This window comes from Caenorhabditis briggsae (assembly GCF_000004555.2).
Source record: "Caenorhabditis briggsae complete genome, chrV, whole genome shotgun sequence".
Taxonomy (NCBI): domain Eukaryota; kingdom Metazoa; phylum Nematoda; class Chromadorea; order Rhabditida; family Rhabditidae; genus Caenorhabditis; species Caenorhabditis briggsae.
This window is the reverse complement of record NC_013488.2, coordinates 3,717,153-3,739,250: the sequence shown is the minus strand read 5'-3', so window position 1 is coordinate 3,739,250 and position 22,098 is coordinate 3,717,153. Positions and strand designations below refer to the sequence as shown.

Sequence of the window (22,098 nt, the reverse complement as noted above, 5' to 3'; positions counted from 1 at the left end):
TTGATTCGTCTGATAAAACTTTTTTATAATCAAAAAACAACGCAAAAATGCTATTTTGTGCAATTTCATGAGGTTTTTGAATTATAAAAAAGTTTTATCAGACAAATTAAAAATTCATCCATAGAAAATGTAGAAAAAATAATTGCGGTTTTTTTGAGCTGACTCCTAGAAATGTCAAAAACTGAAAGAGGAAATAGATTTTATCTGTAAAAAACATTCAAAAATGACCATTTTTGACATTTTTTTCTTCCGGAAAACGACCATACATGAATCTATAACGACTAATTAATTTTTTAAGAATCATTTGAATCATCTTGGAACTCCACAAAATCAGATGAAACATTCTGAAATTATGGTTTTAGACCTGCAATTGTGATCGCGCCAAACTTTTTTTCTGTAGATCAAAAATTAATTTGCAGTTCGGAATTGTTCTGTGGGAGAGCGTGCATACATAAAGCTCCATTAAACAATAAATTTCAGAATCTCTCTCTTACAAGGTTGTGACACTCGAATTGAGGATATATCATATTTTATTGTCCAATACCACTCACTAAGCGAATTCAATCAACTTTCGCCAGTTTGGTCCACATTCTTTGGCATGGCGTGTATTTGGATCATCACATCCTCCTCAATATTCTGTGTTGTTTATTTTGGAATCAAGTGTTATGTGAAAATAACCAAGGCATTGAAGAACTCAAAAATGTCTTCCTTTTACACAAAATCCATTCAACATCAACTGTTTGTCGCGCTCGTTTTTCAAGTAATATATCTTCAGAAATATAATAACCATTCATAATTAAGACACTCATCCCCTTAATTCTAATGTATGGGCCTGCTGGAATCCTCTTCTCTTGTCCAATGCTAAATATTGAAGTTGGTGTCTGGAGTAGTTTTGTTTCAGCGACAATTGTCATTTATCCAGCTGTGGACCCATTGCCAACTATGTTTATTGTGGAGAGTTATCGAAAAACTATACTTTGTAAGTGAACAGAAAGTTTTCGTGAGTACGGCTTGGTTTTGAAGGTTGCTGTGGGACCAAACAAAAACCAACAAAACAAACCAGTGTGAATCTACGAAGCCGAGATTCATAGTGTGACTTCCGGAACAGAACTTGAACTAGAACTTAACTATATACTCCCATAGGATCCCACTGTCTAGATAATTATAGGAACATGATGTATTATCTCTACTCAAACTACTCTCAAAGGAATTTTTGTTTTCAGCTTACTGAAAATATATTTTTAAGAACTCCTTCAAAAAAAGTAATAATTTCGGACTAGTTTTCTCCCGTTCATGATGATACCTCTCCAGTACTGGAAACCACTGCTTAAAACTGCACAATGGGTTGGTGGAACACTTGGTGTAATTACAATATCATAAAATATAATAGTTTGAACAGATTCCAAATATGTATTCTCAAAAAGACAACTGCCCAGCATTGTTTTGTTTTTTTGAGAAAATGTGTGAAATATGAAACCTAATTGAATTCGAAGTATAACACAACAAATTTCAAATTTTGCAACCACCTAGGAGCAGCTGCCTGACAAGGGACCCATAGGCAGCTTTCAAAGCAGAAACGGTCAAAATACACCAAACTTGAGAATAGCAATAAGGCATCACGATAAAAAATCGAATAGTTCATTCGTTGTTAAAGCAATACATAATTAACCACTGGAAATAACACAAAAATACAGAGTTCTTCTTCAGTCGTCATGATCAAGTTCACACCGTATCCGTAGCTTCTCTAGCTAGTTTTGCGTACGTTGGCTCCAAAAGTTTAAATCCAGTTCCTGTGATGTGAATCGAGTTGTCTATATATGCCATTATAGTGTTTCTGTCGAAAGTTAGGTACTTTCCATTTTTTGCAAATACCGGGCTAAGGTCGTAGATCTGAAAACATGACAGTTCGATAGATATGGTACCTATGGTACCTTACCTTGCACTTTTCGCATTTCACTCTATTCAACCTCTCCACAGCGTTCTTTCGCTCCTCATCCGCAATTTTTTGGTCCAAATTTAGCTGCTCCAAGTCCTCTGGCTTGTTGATGACATACTGTAGAAAATGGTTCATAAAGTTCAGACGGACCAATGGCATGGATCCCAAGATATAGATTTTCTTGACGTGTTTTTCGAAGAACTTTATGTTATCGTTGATTTGTTGTACGATTTCGTCGTTTTCTTTAATTGGGAGCTTAATATCGTCGGAGAATCTGAAAAAAATACATATTTGCATGAAAAACATTTATCGAGATTCAAGAACCTTGCTGTGATGAAAAGCACATCTGGCTTATATTTCTCAACTTGCTGACGGTACATATCTGTTATATATGGAGCGTTGTAAGTTCCGAATCCTCCTGAAAATCAAGTTTTTGGTCTATTGTGGACCAAATTTTTTCCGACTCACCTACAACCGAAAGATATCTGAACTCGGAATAATTATAATGAAATTGATCTCGAATCTGCTCATTTAGATTCTCAGCATAACTATTTCCAATGTCATTGATTTTTAGTGTCCCATTACCAGGCTGAAATTTTTTAAAAACATTTTTCCAAAAGTTGTTTTTTCGAAGTTACCGGGAAGAGACAATACGCGTAACCATTAGCGTTCTGGTCCGGATGCTTCATATCTTTCGTCACACACTCATCTTTCAGATTAGGGCTTGCCCAATTATATTGTGATGCCTCGTTAGCATCGATAAGGTTTTGAACTGCCGGGGAATAAGTCCGCCCCCAGAAATGATGTTCACGGACGCTGTACTGTACGAGAGCGTTAGCAAGGATCAGACTAGAGACAAGAGATACAATCTGGATCCAGTTCAACTGCAGGTACGGTTTTTCGTAGAGGTGGTGGAATAGGACGGACGAGATGATGGTGAGTACTGGAAGAAAAACAAGGTTTAAGGAATATGAAATTCAAAACTGGCTAGTCTTAGAGATGCTCTTTTTTGACATATAAGTTTTTGGGTCCATCCCAGAACAGAGGTGTCAAAATGGGACCCAAAGATGGGACCGCGACAAAGCGAAAAGGACCATAATAAGGTCGAAGGGATGGATTGGGGGTAGCTCTTTGGAACCGACGACCCGATCTTGGGCTTTCTTTGGGGATAACCTGGTGATGGGACCGTGATTGGAGAAATGGGGCCATGGTAGGAGGGAAGGGGCTATGGTAGTCATGTTGGGACCATGATCTTCATATTGCTGCCGCTCTTATGGGCTAGACCGAAGTTTTCGACGGTATTTGGTGGCTCATAATTTACACACAAAAGTATACTTGCGACCGGGCCTTTGCCGATTCTTCTTGCTTAAGTTTCTTTGAGGATTCATATTTTCAGATTAACTAAGTTAATTGTGATAGATCTCGACGAGTACTATCAAATGGAAAATGGTGTCTTGTTTATAAACATAGTTACAGACAAAAAAGAAAGACCCGGCACGGTCACTTTATGACTTGTAACTTAGTTCATAGACAAGGTACAAATCTCCAAATAGTACTATTTTGAGTTCTATCCTATCTAAATTAGTTAGTCTAAAAGTATTAATACTTTTTAAAAAACTATGGCAAAGCACGCGGAGGACCAGAAAAGGCACGGTTCGCAAGTATGCACAAAAGTAGCACCTTTAAAACGAGTGTTACCGTAATTCCTCTAATCCTAGCCGGTCTTAAAAAACAAAAACTCACATATCACTAGCAAATTACATTGAAACGTTTCCTTGATCGAGAAAAATGTTAATACTGGCCAGTGCACCAAATAGACAATGTACGAAATATTTCCTGTATAAACTAGCGCGTCGAGTTTCAGAAGCTGAAAATCTTCTATCCATTTTTTTTTGACTCCTCACAAACTTGACTACCTTGTTCTCCTTGGATTTTGCAACTATCAAAAATGCCGTAGTTAAGGTGACAATTGGTCTTATAACATGGACATCCAGGCGGCTGGGAAACACACAGAATATGAGTACAGCTACTCCTACTGTCACAAAATCTTCTTTTCCAATTGGCAGGGTCCGCTTTGGGCTATCTGTGGTTTTTGATTTCTCTGGAAGTTCTTCTTCAGGATTTATTTTGCTCCAAAAGAGTGCACAAAAGCCTGCGGCAAACTGCCAAAGTCTCAATGGCATGAAATTGAATGCAAAGTGAGCATTGAGAAGGAGAAACGGTATGAAACCGATTACTGTAGTCAGGAGGACAGCGATGAATTTCAGGGTATCACTTTTGAGACATTGAAGAGCCAGTAATATAAATGGGGCAATAAGATAGAATTGCATTTCCACCCCCAACGACCATAGATGGAGGAACACATTTGGAGATTTTTCGTCAGCCAGGAACTGAAAATATAATCTCATTTTCAGTTTTTCTGCAATTACAGTATTTCAAACCAACCTGCTTGAAATATTCTCTAGAATCAGTTATCAATAACTGATTAGTGCTTAGAAACAGGGAAGCCAACGAGTATCTCCAGTTGATTTCCCACCAAAAGTGACCCAAATAATAATGGACCAGTATAAAAGATATCAAAACTATAAGATAATACAATGGAAGAATTCTCTTGAATCGTTTGTAGTAAAAAGTTGTAAAATCTGTGAATTTTTCTATTTTCTTCTTCGTCAAGTTTCTGGCCATCAAGTATCCGGATAGGACGAAAAAGCTGAAAATTACAAAAAAAAATTGAAAAAGTTAAGAATTTCTGCACTCACATATCAACTCCCAAGAATCCATTCACGAAAATTGCTGGATACAGATGGTACAGGAACACGAATATTATAGCGAGCCCTCTTAATGATTGTAAATCCTGTCGCATGGTTTTCAGAAAATGTTCCAAAAATATATACGCTAATGTATATTTTTCCTAGCTTTCCTTGCTAGTTTTTTTTGCCAATTTTTGACGCTAGGCACCGCCTTCTCTCGTTTGGCATACTGTAGATGAGTGCGTGTGAATATAAGATGCGGAAGAAGCATGGTTGGACTTTTGGCCTTCCATCGGGTTTTGTGAGAATCCGAATCGTAAAATATGCACCTGGAATGTTGAGAAACACATACATATGTTTGGAATACATAATTCGACGTTAAGGGTTAGAATCGAAAAGCTGAGAAATATAGTTTTGCATACCCAGACTTTAAGTCAAATGGGATTCTTCCAGGATGAATGTTTCCTGGCCAACAAAAGATATGATAGGACTCAACGAGTACTACAAAATAATGTTACTTTGAAATTTGTATCTTGTTTTTGAATAAAGTCACGGACGAAACGGGCTGAAAACCAAGCAGGCCCCGGCCCGACAGCTTCATGGCTTGTAACTTCATTCATAGACCAAACACAAATTTTCAAGGATTTGTAGTACTCGTTGATTTCTATCATGTTTGATTTGGGCTGTTAGAAAATAATGATCATAAAAGAAATGTCAAATCTAGATTGGGCCTAAAAGACAAAATATAGCATAAAGGGAGAGTGAGAGAACAAAAGAAAGGGGACGCGTAGACGATAAGGAGGGTTGCAGTTAAGGGGGAAACAAGTTAAAGAAAAGAAGAACAAGTTAGATAAAAAATTTAAAAGAAACAAACGACGTCATCGGAACGTAGCGAAGCAAAAAAGTAACGAGACGGAACCAAGTGAAATCAGCGTAGTCGGCAAGCGTGCTCCTCTGATAACAGTCATCATTCCTTGGGCGGCAGTTTGAAATCCGGAACCGTAGGATAGTTAGGTCGATTGGAGGGCAATGGGGAGTGCTTGGACCAGTAGAATTTTGGGGGAGAAATTCATACCTGAAAGAAAGTTACAAGGGCTTTGCCCGCTCTGTTTGATAATTAGAAAGAATCGTGAAACATGTGATGTTTCACGACACCAATCTATTAAAGAAAAACATAGAAACGATTTTTTTCCGAATCTAATTGTAAGTTTTGGAAATGTTAGTGGACACAATTTCACTACAAAAATACACATCTTTATTATGGCCACACAACGCAGGTCGGAAGAAACGAGTTTTTAGAATATACACCGGGCATAAGATTTGTGGAAGATCAGAAAGTCATAGAAGAGATTGAAATCTTTCCTTGTTAGGAAGACTTGGTCTTGGGTTCAGTGAACGTAAGACTAATCGGGGAGAGATAACCACTTTCTTTTGAAGTGTTGGCTTTTGAAAGTGGTTTCTTTAAGTAGTGGCCGTCTTTTAGAAGTTTTGATTGATTTTGAAGATGTCACAACTTGAACCGGTTGGACTTCCAAAACAAATGTCCAATATGCAGGATTAATACGAGAAAAGATTGAGGAACGTTTAAGAATTTTCAATGTTGGATTCGAAGGCTTATCTGAAGTTTGAATTAGCTCTATTATTCCACGAAACACCACTGCCAAACTGGAATTCAAAACTCAAACTGTATTATACATACTGTAACAGAATAACCTCTAATATTGAGTCAATTTGTCTTGGTTGCTGTTAGTGATACAAAAAAGTTATCAACTAAGATTTTTTTATAATTAAATCAACATTTTATTAGTTGACACATTTTTACTAGTTCTAATAGAAATTGAAATGATTGAACTCAACGTCAAACCGCAGTGAGAAAATTTTGACCCAGTAGCAAGTATGACATTTTACACCAACTTCCTTATCATTAGATTCTTGATCCACTCAGGCAGTGCGAAATGTTCAACTTTCTTCGAATACAAATCGTCAGTTCACACTATACACCTAGAAAGATCACGAAGAAAACAATTAGGCAGAGAGAAGAGGGAGGAGAGGGTGGCATGTCCGAAACTTGATCGAAGTTCGATTCGAAGACACAAATCACGATTTTGCGGAGATTACGGAATTCTTTATGCAAAGCATAGAAGCGTTGGAATCCAAAATGGACCGGGGTCGTACCCAAAAAAGGCATATCAAGTACAAAGCGTATGACATGACCGAATCGCATGGTTGTAAACCCTTGAAGTGTTTCAGGCCAGGAGGCCTCAGGTTTAATAACCCCCTGAAGGTCAGAAGGCCTGAGATAATACATAATGTTGAAAAAAAACCCCGGAAAAAATCTCCTGTTCTCCCTTCTTTTAGAGTCCAAACCAAAAAAAAAACTTCAACTTGATAAGTGTTTATTTCAATTTCTCAAGTTCTCTGAAACGGAGGAGGTGACAATCTGGAAGCATCAATTGGAGTGACGTCTTTCAAAAATGGAATCGGTGATGCACGAGCAGAATCGTGGAATTCTGGCTGACGACGTCCCGGAGAAATGATGATTTGAGGTATCGCGAAATCTAAAAAAATCAGTTTTTTTCAAAATTATTACTTTCATTGATGGCTCACCTTCACTGAATCTCGCGCCACGATTCGTATAGACTGCACACTTTTCAATGTACAAAATGTTTTTCCGGTATTGGCAAACAAAGAAAAATAACACGACGACAAAAATGGGCACTGAAATTAGTAGCATAATTGTGCAAGGATCCAAAGAATCTAAGGCGGGGAGCATTTTCTCTTTGGAGACGTTATGTTATTCCGACTGATGAGAGTGTGATGGGAAAATGAAAATGAAGATGTCAAGCCTATCGGATATTCTTAAACCGGCCATAGGTATGGATTATGGGGCCGTGTGCATTCGAGATAGTGCAAGTGATCGGATCAAATAGGGATTGACACCGGGATTTTGTGCTGACGTCTTCAGGTTTGAAGTTTAGGTTTTGTCAACATATTTTCTTTTTTTTTCATAGATATGGTATTGAACAATCTCGTTAAAGGGAGGGGAAATTTTTATGGATTTTTTTTCGGGACGAGAGTATGTATTTTGACGTAACGGTGTACAGTGATCGGTGTTCACACAACGCCTGACGCAAATTCTGCCAACGTAGCTCAGCTGGTATTAACTCGACACCTTCAACGGTGGGCCCACAAGTTCAACTCCTCAAGGGCCGATATTATGAAAATTTCGATAAATACATTGTTTTTTTTCTATTTTTTTCTTTAATAAATATTATGTTTATTTCATAAACCGCTGTTATCTGCAATACCAAATTTCTAGACGAATGTTTTCAGCTCACTTTGGCTGACGTGTTATTTCTTCAGATAACATAAAATCGTACAGGAGCTGATTTGGATAATCAAATTGGTTTATCCCGTGTTCGCATTATTCCAGAAATACTACCAAAAATTCTGTAAACTCTGAAAATAGAAGATAATCCAAGACAACCAAAAATATCTTGCTAGAAAGAAAATTTGAATTCCACACATCATTTATCAAAACAACACAGCTAACTTTGAGCCAATTTATCTCGGTTCTTGTAGAAGGTATCAAAAAGTGGGCAACCGATAAAATTTTTATCAAATCATCAAAAATATTTTATCTGTTAACCATTTTTGATATCTTTCCCAGGAACAGAGATAAACTGGCTCAAAACTCAAAATTAGGCATCAAAAAGAATTAAAGTTCTAGGTTTGTCTTCCAGCTTGTTGAGTTTCCCTATTCGTAATTGAGACTATGATCACAACTTTGTTCGCGGAAACTTTTGTACCGATTCCCGCAAAAAGTGTGCGACAATATTTCCAATATGGTTCATGTATGATTAACATAACAAATGTGGAAGCCAATCCATGAGTGGACACGATGATAGTGATCAGAATGTTCAGGACCTGATTATAGAAATTGGCAACAATGGAAATTCCAATGTAAAACATTGGCATTGCGAGAACGATAAGGGGTACAACAATTTGAATCGAAATAGCTCTCAAAAATTTGGTCTGCATTTTTAGCGTCGTTTTAGATAGGGTCATTGTTTTGGCACATTTTTCCAGATTCGAAACTATTAAATAGACAAAAACCATAGTTTGCCAGGTGCCGAGAAAACACGCAAGAACTATTGGAAAAACGGGTTTCAAATCAAGGGATAGCACAAGAAAATTTGGATGGCGGAAAACCGATGGGTCGATTTCTGGAAGTCTCTGAAAATCAACAGTCAGTTGGTTTTACATTTTTCAGAAATTCAATAGCATGTTTTTGATTTGGAGTGTTAAAAATTGGGTACAAAAAATGGGTCAATACAAAAATCCAATTGATCATAAAATAGGGAAATCGAATTTTCCTCCAGATATGGTTTTCAGCAAACAAAATGTTGAATATATTTTCCATTATACCAAATATGGATATTGTAACAGCTGCAATACTTTATGGTTTTAAAGAAGGTAGGCCAGAGCATTTTTTCGGACTTTTTTGCACCTACCACAAAATAATGTGAAAAATAGATAAGCCATCGCAGCTGTAGACATCCCAAGCCGCACTAAAACTCCCTCTGTATACCCAGCAAGAGCTGGATAGAGCATAAAAGGACGGGATAGAAAACCATCCAACCAGTCCAAAAGAACACTCCAAAAATGTAAATTCAACATGCTCCATTTCACAGATCGCATACAATTTAGAGTTTTGAATAAGATACGCGCCGAACATGTGAATGGGAATGTCGATAATGGTTAAGATGTGAAAAGTTATTGTTAAGAATTCGGGTGTTGCAAAGTAGGAAAAGTTGTTCGTATTTGAGGGCTTTTGAAACTTGGTGCCGCTTTGTAGGTATTACTGAGGGGTTGTTTGTCATGTGGAAAAAACATTTTCTTTGGTTCAGTGCTTGTGATATTTTAGTGAGACCGGTATTCATACTCCGGACATTAAAGTTTTGAAAAATAGAAATAGTTTCAGCTGCTGCACTCTTACAATGGATGTTTAGCATACTTCACATTGGGTAGCACATTCAGAAGTTCGAAATCAGAATCTGAAAAAGCTCTAGGTAAGAGTTCAGTCCGCCCGGGTATATTGAGTTCCTAGGGTACATGGGATCTTGAGGTACATCTCGGAGGTAGGTGCAGGGAGTACATTATTTAAATAATTTGAAATTGGCATCACATTTCTCCACTGCATGTTTACTACATATTAGTGCCATTTTCGGTATAACCCATTGCAATCAGTTATACCGGCACTAATAGTAAATTCGAAAAATTCGCGCGATGTGACCTCAGAACCAAGGCTGTCGGAAACTCGGCCGCTAGGCCGCCAATAGATACCCATAACCAGTGTTTTCGAGAACCCACCTCCCAGATGTACCTCATTATCCTAGGTACTTTCTGAACTCGACAATGTATGGAACCGTTATTGGTTTTCTGGCTGTACAATTTAAGTATCGAGCTTGTGTACTGGCGAAACAAGCATGGGTTAAATACTTTGATAGCTGGATATTGGCTTTCTGGGTTCTTTATACATTCTCCAACGGAGTTATATGGGCAGCCGGAACTGAAATCGTTAGACCTGATGAGTATGCTTATCAATACTTAAGTCATGAAATCATGACACAGTATGGCGTCGATGTTCGAAAAATCGCTCTTTTTGTATTTGTAGCCTATGTAAGAAGAATTCTGGTAAATCTACTAAATTAATGTTTTGAAGGGAATATGAAAAAAACTTTCTTCCGCCGTCGATGGGCCCGACGGCCTGACTGGACCCGAGGCCGGCCGGCCGTCATTTTAGAGAGCCTTGCTTCTGGAACACATTAAAATAAACTCACTTGAAAACAAACAACTACATAAATAATACTGAATATCGAGCGGCTCACTTCATTTGCTCATCAACCCCAATGACATTACAGCAATTGCAGGATGAAATATGAATGGACAAACTAGGAAACTTAAAGTCCAATCCAAGAGAACGCTCCAAAAATGAAAGTTCAGAAGGTTCCATTTCAAGGATTTCATGTCGGAGTTTGAAATAAGATACAGTATGCACCAAAGAAATGGACTGGAACTTCAATGATGAATATGGAACTCAGAGATAAGACGAAAAAATCAACACTGCCGAAATAGGAGATATTCATTTTGCTGTGGTTTGGAACTGTGTGAAATAAAATGAAAAATGTTCCTTTTTCAAAATTTTAGAAAATAAGTTAGCATAGCATATTGGGCTAGACGAAAGCAAGCAACCCACATAACATCTGAAGTCTGAAAAAAGAGGAAAATATTATTCGGTGATGTATGAATTATGGTGTTAAATGCATAGAATTGTTGAAAGCATCACAGGAATACGGAATTTTGAAAATCAATTTTGAATACTTACAGCCGAAATTTTGGAATGGTGAGATATGAAAAAAAATTTCTTCTGTTATATTTCTTTAAACCCCGGAAATGTAAGATTCACATGTTTCAATCCCATAAAAATGACGGTCAATTTGGGATGTCGATGGGATCAAAGGGGCGGTTTGTCGGATAATCCATCGACTCCGGACCGACAACAATGTGAAAACAGATGGTGTTTATATACTACGCACGTTTCAAGCGGCCGACATATTTTGTCAAGTTTCACAATCGTTTATTTCTCTTCTCCGTGAAGGACAAATGGCACAAGACTTGGTTTTTGATGCACTATTTTTTTTCAACTAATGTTTACAAGTGATTCCTTGAATCAGTTCTTTTCTTCGGTTTTTTTTACTTGAAAGTTTTTTTGAATTTTTTTCATCAAAAAATTTTCCACCCTATTCTTTGAACCCGATTGTTTTGTTCATATTCAGTTTGCACCATACTTGTCAAATTTCGGGCCGACACGGTGACCCGGGCCGGGCCGGGGCCGAATCGAAAAAAATTCTTCCGGCCCGCCCGGCCCGGTCGACCCGGGTACCTGATTTTTAAAATTTTTTTAAAGAAAATGATTGAATTTCGCTTAAAAAAGAAAAATCCTGGAGTAATCTACTCTTACAAAAATGTGAAACTTCGATATTTTTCCGAAAATTTAATAAAAACTTCGAAAAAGTTCCAAAATTTCAGAATTTTGACATTTCAGAACCTGACCCTGGCTGAAGTATCATAATCATTTCGTAACAAAAAAACCTTTTCGAAATGTCTGCGTCTCCAAAAGCTGTCGAAACTTTTTGAATGTAGTTTGAAATTCAGACGCTTCATGAAATATTTCGAAACTAATGGTGAATTGTACGGATGGAAAATATTTTGAAAAGTGGAAAAATCATTTTGATATCTATCGGTAAGCTTGTTTTGAAGATAGAGCTTCAACTCCTTTGAAGTCTCTATTTCAGGAAAATCAAAGGCTAATGTAAAGCAGATAAACTACTGTGCTCTGTGGAGTCCTTGAAAATTTGTTTCCGCGATGAAAATTGGTCAATTAATGTTGAAAATTAAGCTAAAATAAAATTGGAAACATGGAAAGCACAAAAATATAGAAGTCATGTCAGAAATCTTGACTCATGAATTTTCAAAATCTACGCGAGACTGCAAATTGTCTTTTTATTGGTTGCAGGTGAAAAATTTCATGCGGACGTGCGAGTGAAGGTGTTGAAAAATAATTTTGAATCCAGGAAGCCTAGATAAGATGAGAGTAGTCTCAGATTTTCTCTTTGTGAAGATTGAAATATTCTATGTGTCCGAGGAGGTAAACTTTCGAAGTTTAGGTTTCTAGCTTAATTATTTCGGTATCTATATCATATTGAAAATCTTTTCACTGATAAAATTTTTGTCATAATATGACCAACATTCTTGTATTTTTTAGATTTTTGATGTCTCCTACCGAAATTGTGATAATCTTTTCCGAAGATTAACATTGCGTTCTATTGAAGGGGCTACAATGATTGTAGTGTAGTCTTATCAAATCAATATTTTTTCTCAAAACTTCATGGAACTATTTCTTTATCAAAAACTGTCCAAATGTGTCCTTTTTTGTATCGCTCACCTTGCTTATCAAATCGCAGAATTCGATCGAAATGAACCGATCACGCGGGATGCACGATGGGTTGGGAAATGATATAAAAGGAAATGGTTGATAAAAGATAGGCTTCAAAAAAGGCCATGGGAGGACACTTGTCTCACCTGGAGAGAGAAGAACATCCGGAGAAGTTGGACGCCTCGTGTGGTCCAATTCGAGGGAATGTTTATCGGCATGTGAGTTATTTTTAAAGTTGATTCCATACTTGTAAACCGGGCCTTTCTTTGAAAATCAATATTTTTGGATCAACTGAATTATACATGATAGAATTAGACGAGGGCTACAAAACAATATTGGTTACAAAACGGTGTCTTGTTTATCAACAAAGTTACATGCCGGAAAATTGCCGTGCCCAGGTTCATTTTATCTGTAACTTTGTTCATAGACAAAATGCAGTTATTCAATTAGTATCGCTTTGTAGTACTTGTCGAGTTCTATCATATCTAATTTAGTTGGTCCGAAAATGTTGATAAGGCCCAACAATTCTTGGTTTTAAAAAATTAATTTCCTAAAATTCAGGACACCAAAATCGTCGATGGCTATCTAGGAATTCCCTATGCAAAACCACCAATCGGTGAGCTTCGATTCAAAAAACCTGTACCTGCAGACATTTGGACTGATACCAAAAATTGCACCAAGTACGGACCGCGATGCCCACAATCTGGAGCATTCCCAGAAATGATCAAGTTTCATAAGGATGACATTCCCGACGAGGCGAACTGTCTAAACTTGAACGTTTTTGCTCCACGATGGGAGTCTGACGAGTTCAAGACGTCTGGTAGACCTGTGATGGTGTATGTGCATGGTGGCGGATTTGAGTTGTCAGCTTCTAGAGACTATTGTGATTACTCGGTATCGGGGTAAGCTTGCACCAAACGTGCTCTACTGAACAAAAGTTATTTTGAGAACCCTACCCCTCAAGGATGTAGTCGTAGTGACGCTTAACTATCGAGTCGGGATCCTAGGATTCTTCTCAACTGGAGATGACTCGTGCCGGGGAAACTTTGGCCTATGGGACCAAACTCTGGCCTTGAAATGGATCCAAAACCATATTCGATCTTTTGGCGGCGATCCGAATAATGTGACAGTTTTCGGGCAGAGTGCGGGTGGAGTCAGTGTAGATATGTTGTCGTTGAGTCCTCATTCTAGAGGTATGACTTAGATTCCAAATAATAGAATGATTTATTTCTTCCAGATCTCTTTCATAGAGTGGTCCCAATGTCCGGCAACGCACTTTGTGAATTCGCCTGCAGAACCTGCAGAAATGAAGCCAAAGCTTGTCTGGAATACATCAAACATATTGGATACAAAGGATCCGATGACTCTCAGGAGATTCTAAATTGGCTCAAGCACAAGCCAATCGAAGAAATGGACAAACTAACCGGGTACCAATTGCCTGTCACCGGATACTTCATCTACCAACCAAATATTGATGGTGATTTCCTGTCTAAACCACTGGATGAATTGAGAAAAGAGGCTCCAAAGAAATCCGTGATGGTTGGCGTCGCAGAGCATGAAGGCCTATTTTTCTCGTTGACTGGAGATCCGAGACCTGCAGATCAGATACTAAAGGAAATGATTTGTGTGTCATATAAGGAGGATACAGGGGAGAAGTTCGAGGAGAATAGAAAGAAAGTTTATGAGTTTTATGCTAAAAATGTGGATCCAAACGATGAGGCGAAGTTGAAAGAGAAATTGGTGGATGTGAGTTTTTTCTGATAAATTGTTTATTATATTATCGGAAGAGTTTTTTGTCAGTTGACACATTTTTGGTATCTTGTTTAGGAATTGAGATATTAGAGCTCAAATTTGAAAGTGTGGGGGACTTTCTACAGTACCAAACAGAATCGTTTTTAGTTCCTCGGAGACACGATTTTCAATGGTGGGACTATTGCATGCGCTCAAGCCTCCGTTAAATACGGCAACGACGTCTGGTTCTACGTCTTCGACTATGTGAATCCACGTGGATTCGGAGAGCTCGAACAAGTCTTGCCTTTTGTTGGACCAACTCATTGTACGGACCTTCGATACATCCTAGGAGAAGGACTATATAGCGAGTTCAAACCTGATGATGCCGATTGGGAGATGATTGAGACAATGACAACCATGTATGCTAACTTTGCTAAATATGGGTGAGTTATTCTTTTAATTCTTTCAAAAAAAATGTGGGATGAAACAGCAATACAGTATGCTACGCGGCGCTCATTGAATGGTCGAATTTTCAGAAATCCCAACGGCAAAAATGGTCTTTCTCATTGGGAGCCATACACAATGGACCATCCGGAACGCCACTACCGTATCGCGTATCCACGTGGCGAAATGAGAGAGGAATATCATAAGGGACGCTGGGAGTTCATTAAAATGATTCGAGATAATAACAAGAATTTGGAAGAAGTTGTCTATGGGAGATGATATCGGTTTTTTAAAAAATAAATTACAATTTGTCAAAGCTCTTGACCCCATTTTTTGACATGCTTAAACTGTTGATTTAGTAAAGCCTTTTAATTTTTTGTATTTATTAATCAGTCAGGTGGCAGATAAGTCTATGTTAGTCTTTCTTTAACAAATTTCTTTTTGTAACACACATACTTGAGCTTTGTGCTCAATTATCTCGGTTCCATATCAGATATCGAAAATCTGTTAACTGATAAAATGTTTTTCATATTATGATCTACATTTTTTTAGTTGTCAGATTTTTGGTATCTCTTTCCATAAGCGAGATAAAGGATGTCAAATAGTAGGTTAAGCGTTCTCGCATTCGAACAAAATGAATTGATCACACAAGACACACGACGGGTGGAAAATTGTTATATAAAAGGAAATAGATGATAAAAGATAATTCTCACAGAAACATCATGGGAGGACACTTGTCTCATCTGGAGAGAGAGAGGAAAATCCGGAGAAGTTGCACGCCTCATGTGGACCAATTCAAGGAAATATTTATAGGCATGTGAGTTATACATATGTTATCTTTTTGAATTCAAAAAAACCAATACTAAAATTGAAGGACACCAAAATTGTCGATGGCTATCTAGGAATTCCCTATGCAAAACCACCAACCGGTGAGCTTCGATTCAATAAACCTGTACCTGCAGACATTTGAACTGAAACCAAAAATTGCACCAAGTACGGACCACGATGCCTTATTTAAACTGTATTAGAAGGGCTCCTTTGATGGAAGGCCTCTCTAAAATTAGATTCCTCCGAGAAGGGCTTGGAAAAACAAAAGGGCGCCCTCTAATTGAAGGGCCCCGGTAACATAAAAGCCCCGGAGGCATATGGGAGCAATATAGTAGCCGGCCCTTCTAATACAGGTGTTACGGTATCTGATCTTTTGTTGACATGGTCTTGATTCGGCTCGGTGTTCCAAACGCTATTCAGACGTTGTTTCCTACCACGGAGTCACAAACCATTCACAAAAACCGGTCGTTTTTTGTTTGTGCATCTGTCAAACCGACAAGGCAAAGATTGAAGACAGTTTGCAATGGCCAACATGTTCCCGTTTTTCGCTGTTCTTTGCTGTTCGCAAAAAATTCTGAAAAAAATGGAACATGACTGTTAAACATATGTACAAACACGTCTTCTTACTATAAAACATACGCTAGGTGAAAAAATAAAGGCAAAAACTATTGGTAAGTTTTTGATCCTCTAAAACTTACCAATATTCTCTCTTGCTCGAATGTCATATCAGATTCTGCATGCAACGTTTTGTATCCGGATAATGGGGGATATCCCACTCCAGATGCATTTGAAGATAGACCGCTAGCTTGTTATACGACTTCCAAAGTGTTATACGACTTCCAAAGTCAAACATTGTGCGTTGTGCTGCCAGACGCCTGCCTATAGTTGTTCGAATGTGGCGTGTAAGTCAGATGTGAGACTCGGAGGTTAAAGAATCTGAAAAACCTAATGTCTTAAAATCAAAGCATTCCTCTTATAAAATAGCTATTCCAGTCCCCCGACTCAACTGTGCCACAATCACTAAAGCCCAATGTGACTCACCAACATGGCGTGTGATCATCGCTCAAGACTGCCCAGCATCTTGTGGATTCTGCAACGAAGGAGGGTGTGTGGACGCTGTCACCAACTGCAGTAACGACCTCTCCATCTGCACCACCGTCGGTATGCAAGACTTTGTTAATACCTACTGTCAAAGAACCTGCAACCGATGCCCATCCACCACTGCAGCATCTGGTACTGTAACTTCTACAGGATCATCTACTGGAAACTGTACATCCTACATTGCTGATACCGCTTCTCAATGCTCAGCGTGGGCTAGAAATGGATTCTGCACCAACAATTTTTACACCTCAGCTCAACGCAGAGCCAGATGTGCTACTACTTGCAGAATTTGCTAACTTCTGATTGACTAAACCTTTTTCACAACTGACAAACATTTACTTATGTAATTTATTTGTTTATAAGGGCCTGACCAACCCATTCGTTGCGAATAAAATAAATTGATGGCGAAGAAGCTACAAAACAAAAGGAAATGGTTTGAAAATCGATCTAACAAGCAGCTGACCAAACACTGTCTACACTACATACACAGAGAGTACTCATCGTAGTGAAAAACCAGCCATCAAATCGGGTTAGTAGTATTTTAAAAGATCTCATCTATGGATGTTTCTGTGGGGTTGTTCTCAGAATGTCTTGCAAAGTTCGTATATTTTTACAGCCTTCTGTTTGCCGCGCCTCCGACGCTTTTCAGCATTTTTAATTGTTCGGCGCTTCACTACTCACTTTTCTATTTTTTTTTCTCATACTGTCGAACATCTACGCCTTCCCTTTCCTCTCCTGGTGTGGCCCTCACGGTGCAGCTGTGTGCGTGCGGAAGGCCGCGGGTTCGGTTTTGGTGGCGGCCAACATTTCATTTGAAAACCATAAAGTCCACAGCGTGACATGAGGACCAACCGACGCGTCTAGCGTTTTATATAAGGAAGATTACCGAGTTTATTAGGTTTAATTTATGGTGAACACATTGACTTTATATAGGCAGATGAAAAACTGGTCCAGGTTTTTGGTTTATTTTAGCAAGCTAATGTAGACCTTCGGAAAAAGTTCATGACTAAAAGGTACGAAATATCTTCATAAGATTGCAGGTTCCGTACGTAAAGGCCAGGAGGTTCAGCGCTGGAGGTGCATAAACCGACTCGTTTCATAAGTTTCTGAAGATCAAAAATTCAACTACCATAACCCATCGTGGTCTCCGTTGTTTCCTGCCACGGAGGCCCAGACCATTCACAAAAACTGATCATTTATTATTTGTCGAATCAAGCAGGCAAAAGATTGGAATAATTTTGCAACATACAACATGTTCAACAGATGCACAAACATTTCTTTGTACTATATAAAAACATATGGTATGTAAAAAAACGAGACAAAAACGTATCGCACAAATTTGATTCTCCACAAGTGAAATTTTTTCGAAAACGCAAATTTTCAAAAACGAGTTTCAAAATGCTTGCTAGCCTAATATTATTCTCTATTATTTATCCAATAGCTACTTTAATCAGTGGAGACTGCAACTGCACTTACTACGTTCCAACTGAATCTTTAGTAAGCCATCAAAACCGCCGAAATTAAAGGGGGACTCCGACCAAAAATTTTAATTGCATTAAAATGTGTTAAAAGTTATCTATTTTTCAAATATTATTGCGAAAAAAATCAAAGAAAATCCGAAATCCCCGAAAAACGGCGTTGAAAATGAAAAAAATTCAAAAAATGTGCCGCCGAGGGACGAGGATTTGAATTCCCGCGCAGTGAGAAACCTAGGCTACGGCGCCTGAGAGCATTATTTTCAAGTGGCCGACAGTGTTTTTTAACGTTTTTTACCTGTTGGAGATAAAAGCGAAAAAAATCAGGAAAAATTGTCCGGTAAGAAAGTCGCGCCGCTCGCGTGGCCTAGGTTTCTCACTGAAAATCCTCGTCCCTCGGCGGCACATTTTTTTGAATTTTTTTCCTTTTCAACGGCGATTTTGGGGATTTCGTATTTTTTTCGAATTTTTTCGCAATTAGTGTGCTGTGTCGATTGTTGACAATCGACAAAAATCGACGAAAATCGTCAAAATCGGTGTCGATTTCGTCGACTCGATCAAAAATCGACATTCAAAAAGTCGACAGAAAATCGACTTTTCAAAAGTCGATGAAAGTGAAAATCGACAAAAGTCGATTTTTGTCGATTTTGAATCGACTCAAAATCGACAAGAATCGACAGAAAATCGACAGAAAATCGACTTTTGTCGACTTTTGTCGACTTTATTGTCCGAGAGGACTACACGACCGGTGACCTAGAAACTGCCTGTGACCGGGGTATTTTTCATGAAAAACAGGCATTTTTCATCGAATTTTCCACTGAAAAACCGTATTTTTCTTGTTTTTTTTTGAGTGTTTTGTTTTTTTTTCTGTTTCATTTACGACATTCTTGCTTTTTGCAGATGTATTCGTCACAAAATCAATCTAAAGCGTGGCGATACTTCGAAAAACAAAATAACGGACAAACTGTGACCTCAGTTTTCTCATCTCACTACCTACGCGTCGTCTCAAGACCAACGATCTTTTTTAGGACGATGCCTGTGTGATGAAACTGTATCAAGGAAGGCTTTTCAGAATTAAAAATAACTAAAATATAATATTTTAGGTATGAATCCTATGTGGAGAACGAGTCTCTTTTAATGTCCACCTATCTCGACCCGCGTTTCTCTTATGTGCCGGATCTTCTTATGAGAGTACGCTGGACAGAAATCGAAGAATCAATTGCGCTTTATTCTGGTATTCTATTCTGCTGAAACACAGTTAACTATTTTCTTGCAGAGTCATTGATTATTGTGCCCACATCAGCACAGCCCCCAGTTCCAAAAAAAGCACACGTTGAAGAGTCTAGTTATGCGAAATTTGTGCAATCCAAGAGACTATCAGTCGGGGGAAGTAGCATCCAGGTATATTTTCCTGAAATTTTGGTTTCCAAATCAATGAAAACGTATATTCAGGCGGAAATGGCGAGCTACAAGGCACTTGTGGTTGCTGGAAGACCAGCCTTGGATTCTGACCCAGTTACTTTTTGGAGAGCTCACAGAGATAGATTCCCGCTTCTTCAAAGAATCGCTCTGCATTTCCTCTCGCCCACGCAGTCTAGTGCAATTGTGGAAAGATCGTTTAGGTGGGAATCGGTTTATAAAAACTACGTGACCACTTCATTATAGTGTCTGCGGCTCCATCGTTAACAATAGCCGAAGAAACAGGATGAAACCGAAGACTCTTAACCAGCAACTTCTTTGTGCGGCATTGGCTACTTTGGAGTAAGATATTAAAGTTTATTATTCCTCAAAATCTGAGTTTTCTTCAGATCTACGACGAAGGAAAATACGTCGACGACTGAAGAGTACGAATATGACGACGAGAATGATGACTCAGAAGGCGAAGAATATTACGAATCTAGAGAGCATAACGACGATACTTTTGGAAACGATTGGCCCAAATAATGAAACATTAATTCCTTATGCTGAACTTTGTTCTTCTTCTTCCCTTTTTTTTAATTTTGTCGCTTTGAATTTTCTTCTATTTTCCTTGCCATCATATTTTGTACCCCCGTTGAAACTAAGTTTTACACTATTTGTTTTTTATCCATAAAAATAAAGTTGTTACTCTAAAATAAAGTTGTTACAATGATTTCTTCAAAAAATTAGAAAAAAACATTTCTCGAGGTGAAATTTTACTTTGAAGTCCGGAAAAGTCGATTTTTCGTCGACTTTCGTCGATTTTTTGTCGACTTTTGTCGATTTTTCTGTCGACTTTAAGTCGACGCAAAATCGACAAAAGTCGATTCTTGTCGACTTTTGTCGATTTTTGTCTACGCAAAATCGACAACGGAAAGTTCGATTTTCATCGACAAATAGCCTTTTCGAATTTTTGAATGTCGACTGTGTCGATTTTCAAAGTCGACAAAAATCATCGATTTTCGAGTCGACTCGGCACTCTATTCGCAATAATATTCTGAAAATAGATAAATTTTAACACATTTTGATGCAATAAAAAAATTGACCGGAGTCCCCCTTTAATAAAAATATAAATAGCGTTTCAGTTCAAGTACACTCAAGCGGCTGTAGCTTGCTCAAATTTCTTATCAGATGCCGCATGTAACGTTTTGTACCCAGATAGAGGAGGATATCCTCTTCCGGATCGTCATCATGATAGACCACTCCCCTGTTATACCCGTTCCACAACAATGCCAGCTAATATAGTAGATGATATGAAGATAGCGGCAATTGCGACCTGTCCCAAACATTGTGCTTTGTGCTGCCAGACGCCTGCATATAGTTGTTCGAATGTGGCATGTGAGTAAGAAACTTAGAGATTGAAGAAAATGAAAAATCTATTGGCTTAAAATCAGAACATTCCTCTAATTCAATAACTATTCTAGTCCCTCGTCTCAACTGCGCCACAATCACTTCATCCCAATGTAACTCGCCAACATGGCGTGTGATCATCGCTCAAGACTGCCCAGCATCTTGTGGATTCTGCAACGAAGGAGGATGTGTGGACGCTGTCACCAACTGTGAGACAGACCTTTCCATCTGTACCACTGTTGGCATGCAAGACTTTGTCAATACATACTGTCAAAGGACCTGCAATAGATGTCCATCCACCACTGCTGCTTCTGGTATCGTAACCTCTACAGGATCATCCACTGTAACATGCACATCATATATCGCTGACACTACCACTCAATGTGCCGCCTGGGCCGCTAATGGATTCTGCACTAACACCTTCTACACATCGGCTCAACGCAGAGCGAGATGTGCAACTACTTGTAGAATTTGCTAAACCCCGACTCTTTCAAAACTGACACACATTTAATGTAATTTATTAATTTATACGGACCTGACCAATCCATTTGTATAATGAAGTTACTAGTGAAATTGCGGAAACAAAGAAGCTGCTAAAAAATAGGACAGTTGTTCAAAAAACCGATCTAATGGTGAGCTGAATAAACACCTGATTCAAAAAACCATGTTCATAGTACACAGAGTGTACTGGTCGCAGTAAAAGTTTAAGTAGTAACTAACATGAAACATTTTAAAAGCTGACATTTTTTGTAATTGGCATCTTTGATGGGTTTGTAAACTTGTTCCCAGACTGTCTTATAGTTAGAAAGTACGCAGATCATATCTGTCATTTTTAATAGGTCTCATATATGATGAACAGTTTGAAGCTTGAATGTTATGTGAGATTTAAAGATAGCAAGCATCCAAAAATCGATCTACAATGTCATGATCCTCTCAAACTAACAAAATTTATGCTTGTTATCAAGCGAACCTAAAAAAAGATCTCATGAGATATCCACTCTATTTCCTTATCCTGATTGACATGGC

The 22,098-nt window shown here is 38.3% G+C and overlaps 8 protein-coding genes across 8 annotated transcripts in view; 5 read left to right on the top strand and 3 right to left on the bottom strand.

The window, feature by feature from the left end:
- Positions 1 to 987, top strand: part of CBG10357 — a gene marked incomplete at both ends in the record, with an annotated part of 2,085 nt that extends 1,098 nt beyond the window's left edge. The window contains 2 exon segments of the mRNA XM_002635670.1: positions 479 to 760; positions 802 to 987. Coding sequence (XP_002635716.1) covers positions 479 to 760; positions 802 to 987 — 468 coding nt within the window.
- Positions 988 to 1,722: 735 nt separating this feature from the next.
- On the bottom strand, positions 1,723 to 4,799 carry CBG10356 (the record flags this gene model as incomplete). The annotated part of the gene is made up of 11 exons (XM_045236837.1): positions 1,723 to 1,890; positions 1,937 to 2,210; positions 2,261 to 2,354; positions 2,405 to 2,525; positions 2,575 to 2,879; positions 2,998 to 3,161; positions 3,403 to 3,454; positions 3,680 to 3,803; positions 3,850 to 4,326; positions 4,382 to 4,646; positions 4,696 to 4,799. 11 exons carry the CDS (start codon positions 4,797 to 4,799, stop codon positions 1,723 to 1,725), a joined length of 2,148 nt encoding a protein of 715 aa, XP_045094256.1.
- Positions 4,800 to 7,095: 2,296 nt separating this feature from the next.
- On the bottom strand, positions 7,096 to 7,459 carry CBG26941 (the record flags this gene model as incomplete). The annotated part of the gene is made up of 2 exons (XM_045236836.1): positions 7,096 to 7,244; positions 7,294 to 7,459. The coding sequence occupies 2 exons, from the start codon at positions 7,457 to 7,459 to the stop codon at positions 7,096 to 7,098; spliced, it is 315 nt and encodes a 104-aa protein (XP_045099027.1).
- Positions 7,460 to 8,505: 1,046 nt separating this feature from the next.
- Positions 8,506 to 9,502, bottom strand: CBG10354 (the record flags this gene model as incomplete). Its single annotated transcript, XM_002635668.1, is given in 4 exon segments — positions 8,506 to 8,922; positions 8,951 to 9,135; positions 9,201 to 9,393; positions 9,395 to 9,502. Coding segments are annotated over 4 exon segments (903 nt in total), but the record flags the coding sequence as incomplete, so codon positions are not given.
- A 602-nt stretch (positions 9,503 to 10,104) lies between these two features.
- CBG10353 lies at positions 10,105 to 10,774 on the top strand (the record flags this gene model as incomplete). The annotated part of the gene is made up of 2 exons (XM_002635667.1): positions 10,105 to 10,368; positions 10,709 to 10,774. The coding sequence occupies 2 exons, from the start codon at positions 10,105 to 10,107 to the stop codon at positions 10,772 to 10,774; spliced, it is 330 nt and encodes a 109-aa protein (XP_002635713.1).
- A 2,036-nt stretch (positions 10,775 to 12,810) lies between these two features.
- Positions 12,811 to 15,139, top strand: CBG10352 (the record flags this gene model as incomplete). The annotated part of the gene is made up of 5 exons (XM_045236835.1): positions 12,811 to 12,903; positions 13,247 to 13,587; positions 13,936 to 14,431; positions 14,585 to 14,859; positions 14,953 to 15,139. The coding sequence occupies 5 exons, from the start codon at positions 12,811 to 12,813 to the stop codon at positions 15,137 to 15,139; spliced, it is 1,392 nt and encodes a 463-aa protein (XP_045094255.1).
- A 315-nt stretch (positions 15,140 to 15,454) lies between these two features.
- Positions 15,455 to 17,085, top strand: CBG10351 (the record flags this gene model as incomplete). Its single annotated transcript, XM_002635665.1, has 4 exons — positions 15,455 to 15,523; positions 15,576 to 15,677; positions 15,735 to 15,789; positions 16,682 to 17,085. 4 exons carry the CDS (start codon positions 15,455 to 15,457, stop codon positions 17,083 to 17,085), a joined length of 630 nt encoding a protein of 209 aa, XP_002635711.1.
- Positions 17,086 to 19,401: 2,316 nt separating this feature from the next.
- Positions 19,402 to 21,550, top strand: CBG10350 (the record flags this gene model as incomplete). The annotated part of the gene is made up of 4 exons (XM_045236834.1): positions 19,402 to 19,498; positions 19,541 to 19,665; positions 19,717 to 19,861; positions 21,147 to 21,550. The coding sequence occupies 4 exons, from the start codon at positions 19,402 to 19,404 to the stop codon at positions 21,548 to 21,550; spliced, it is 771 nt and encodes a 256-aa protein (XP_045094254.1).
- Between the last annotated feature and the right edge of the window lie 548 nt (positions 21,551 to 22,098).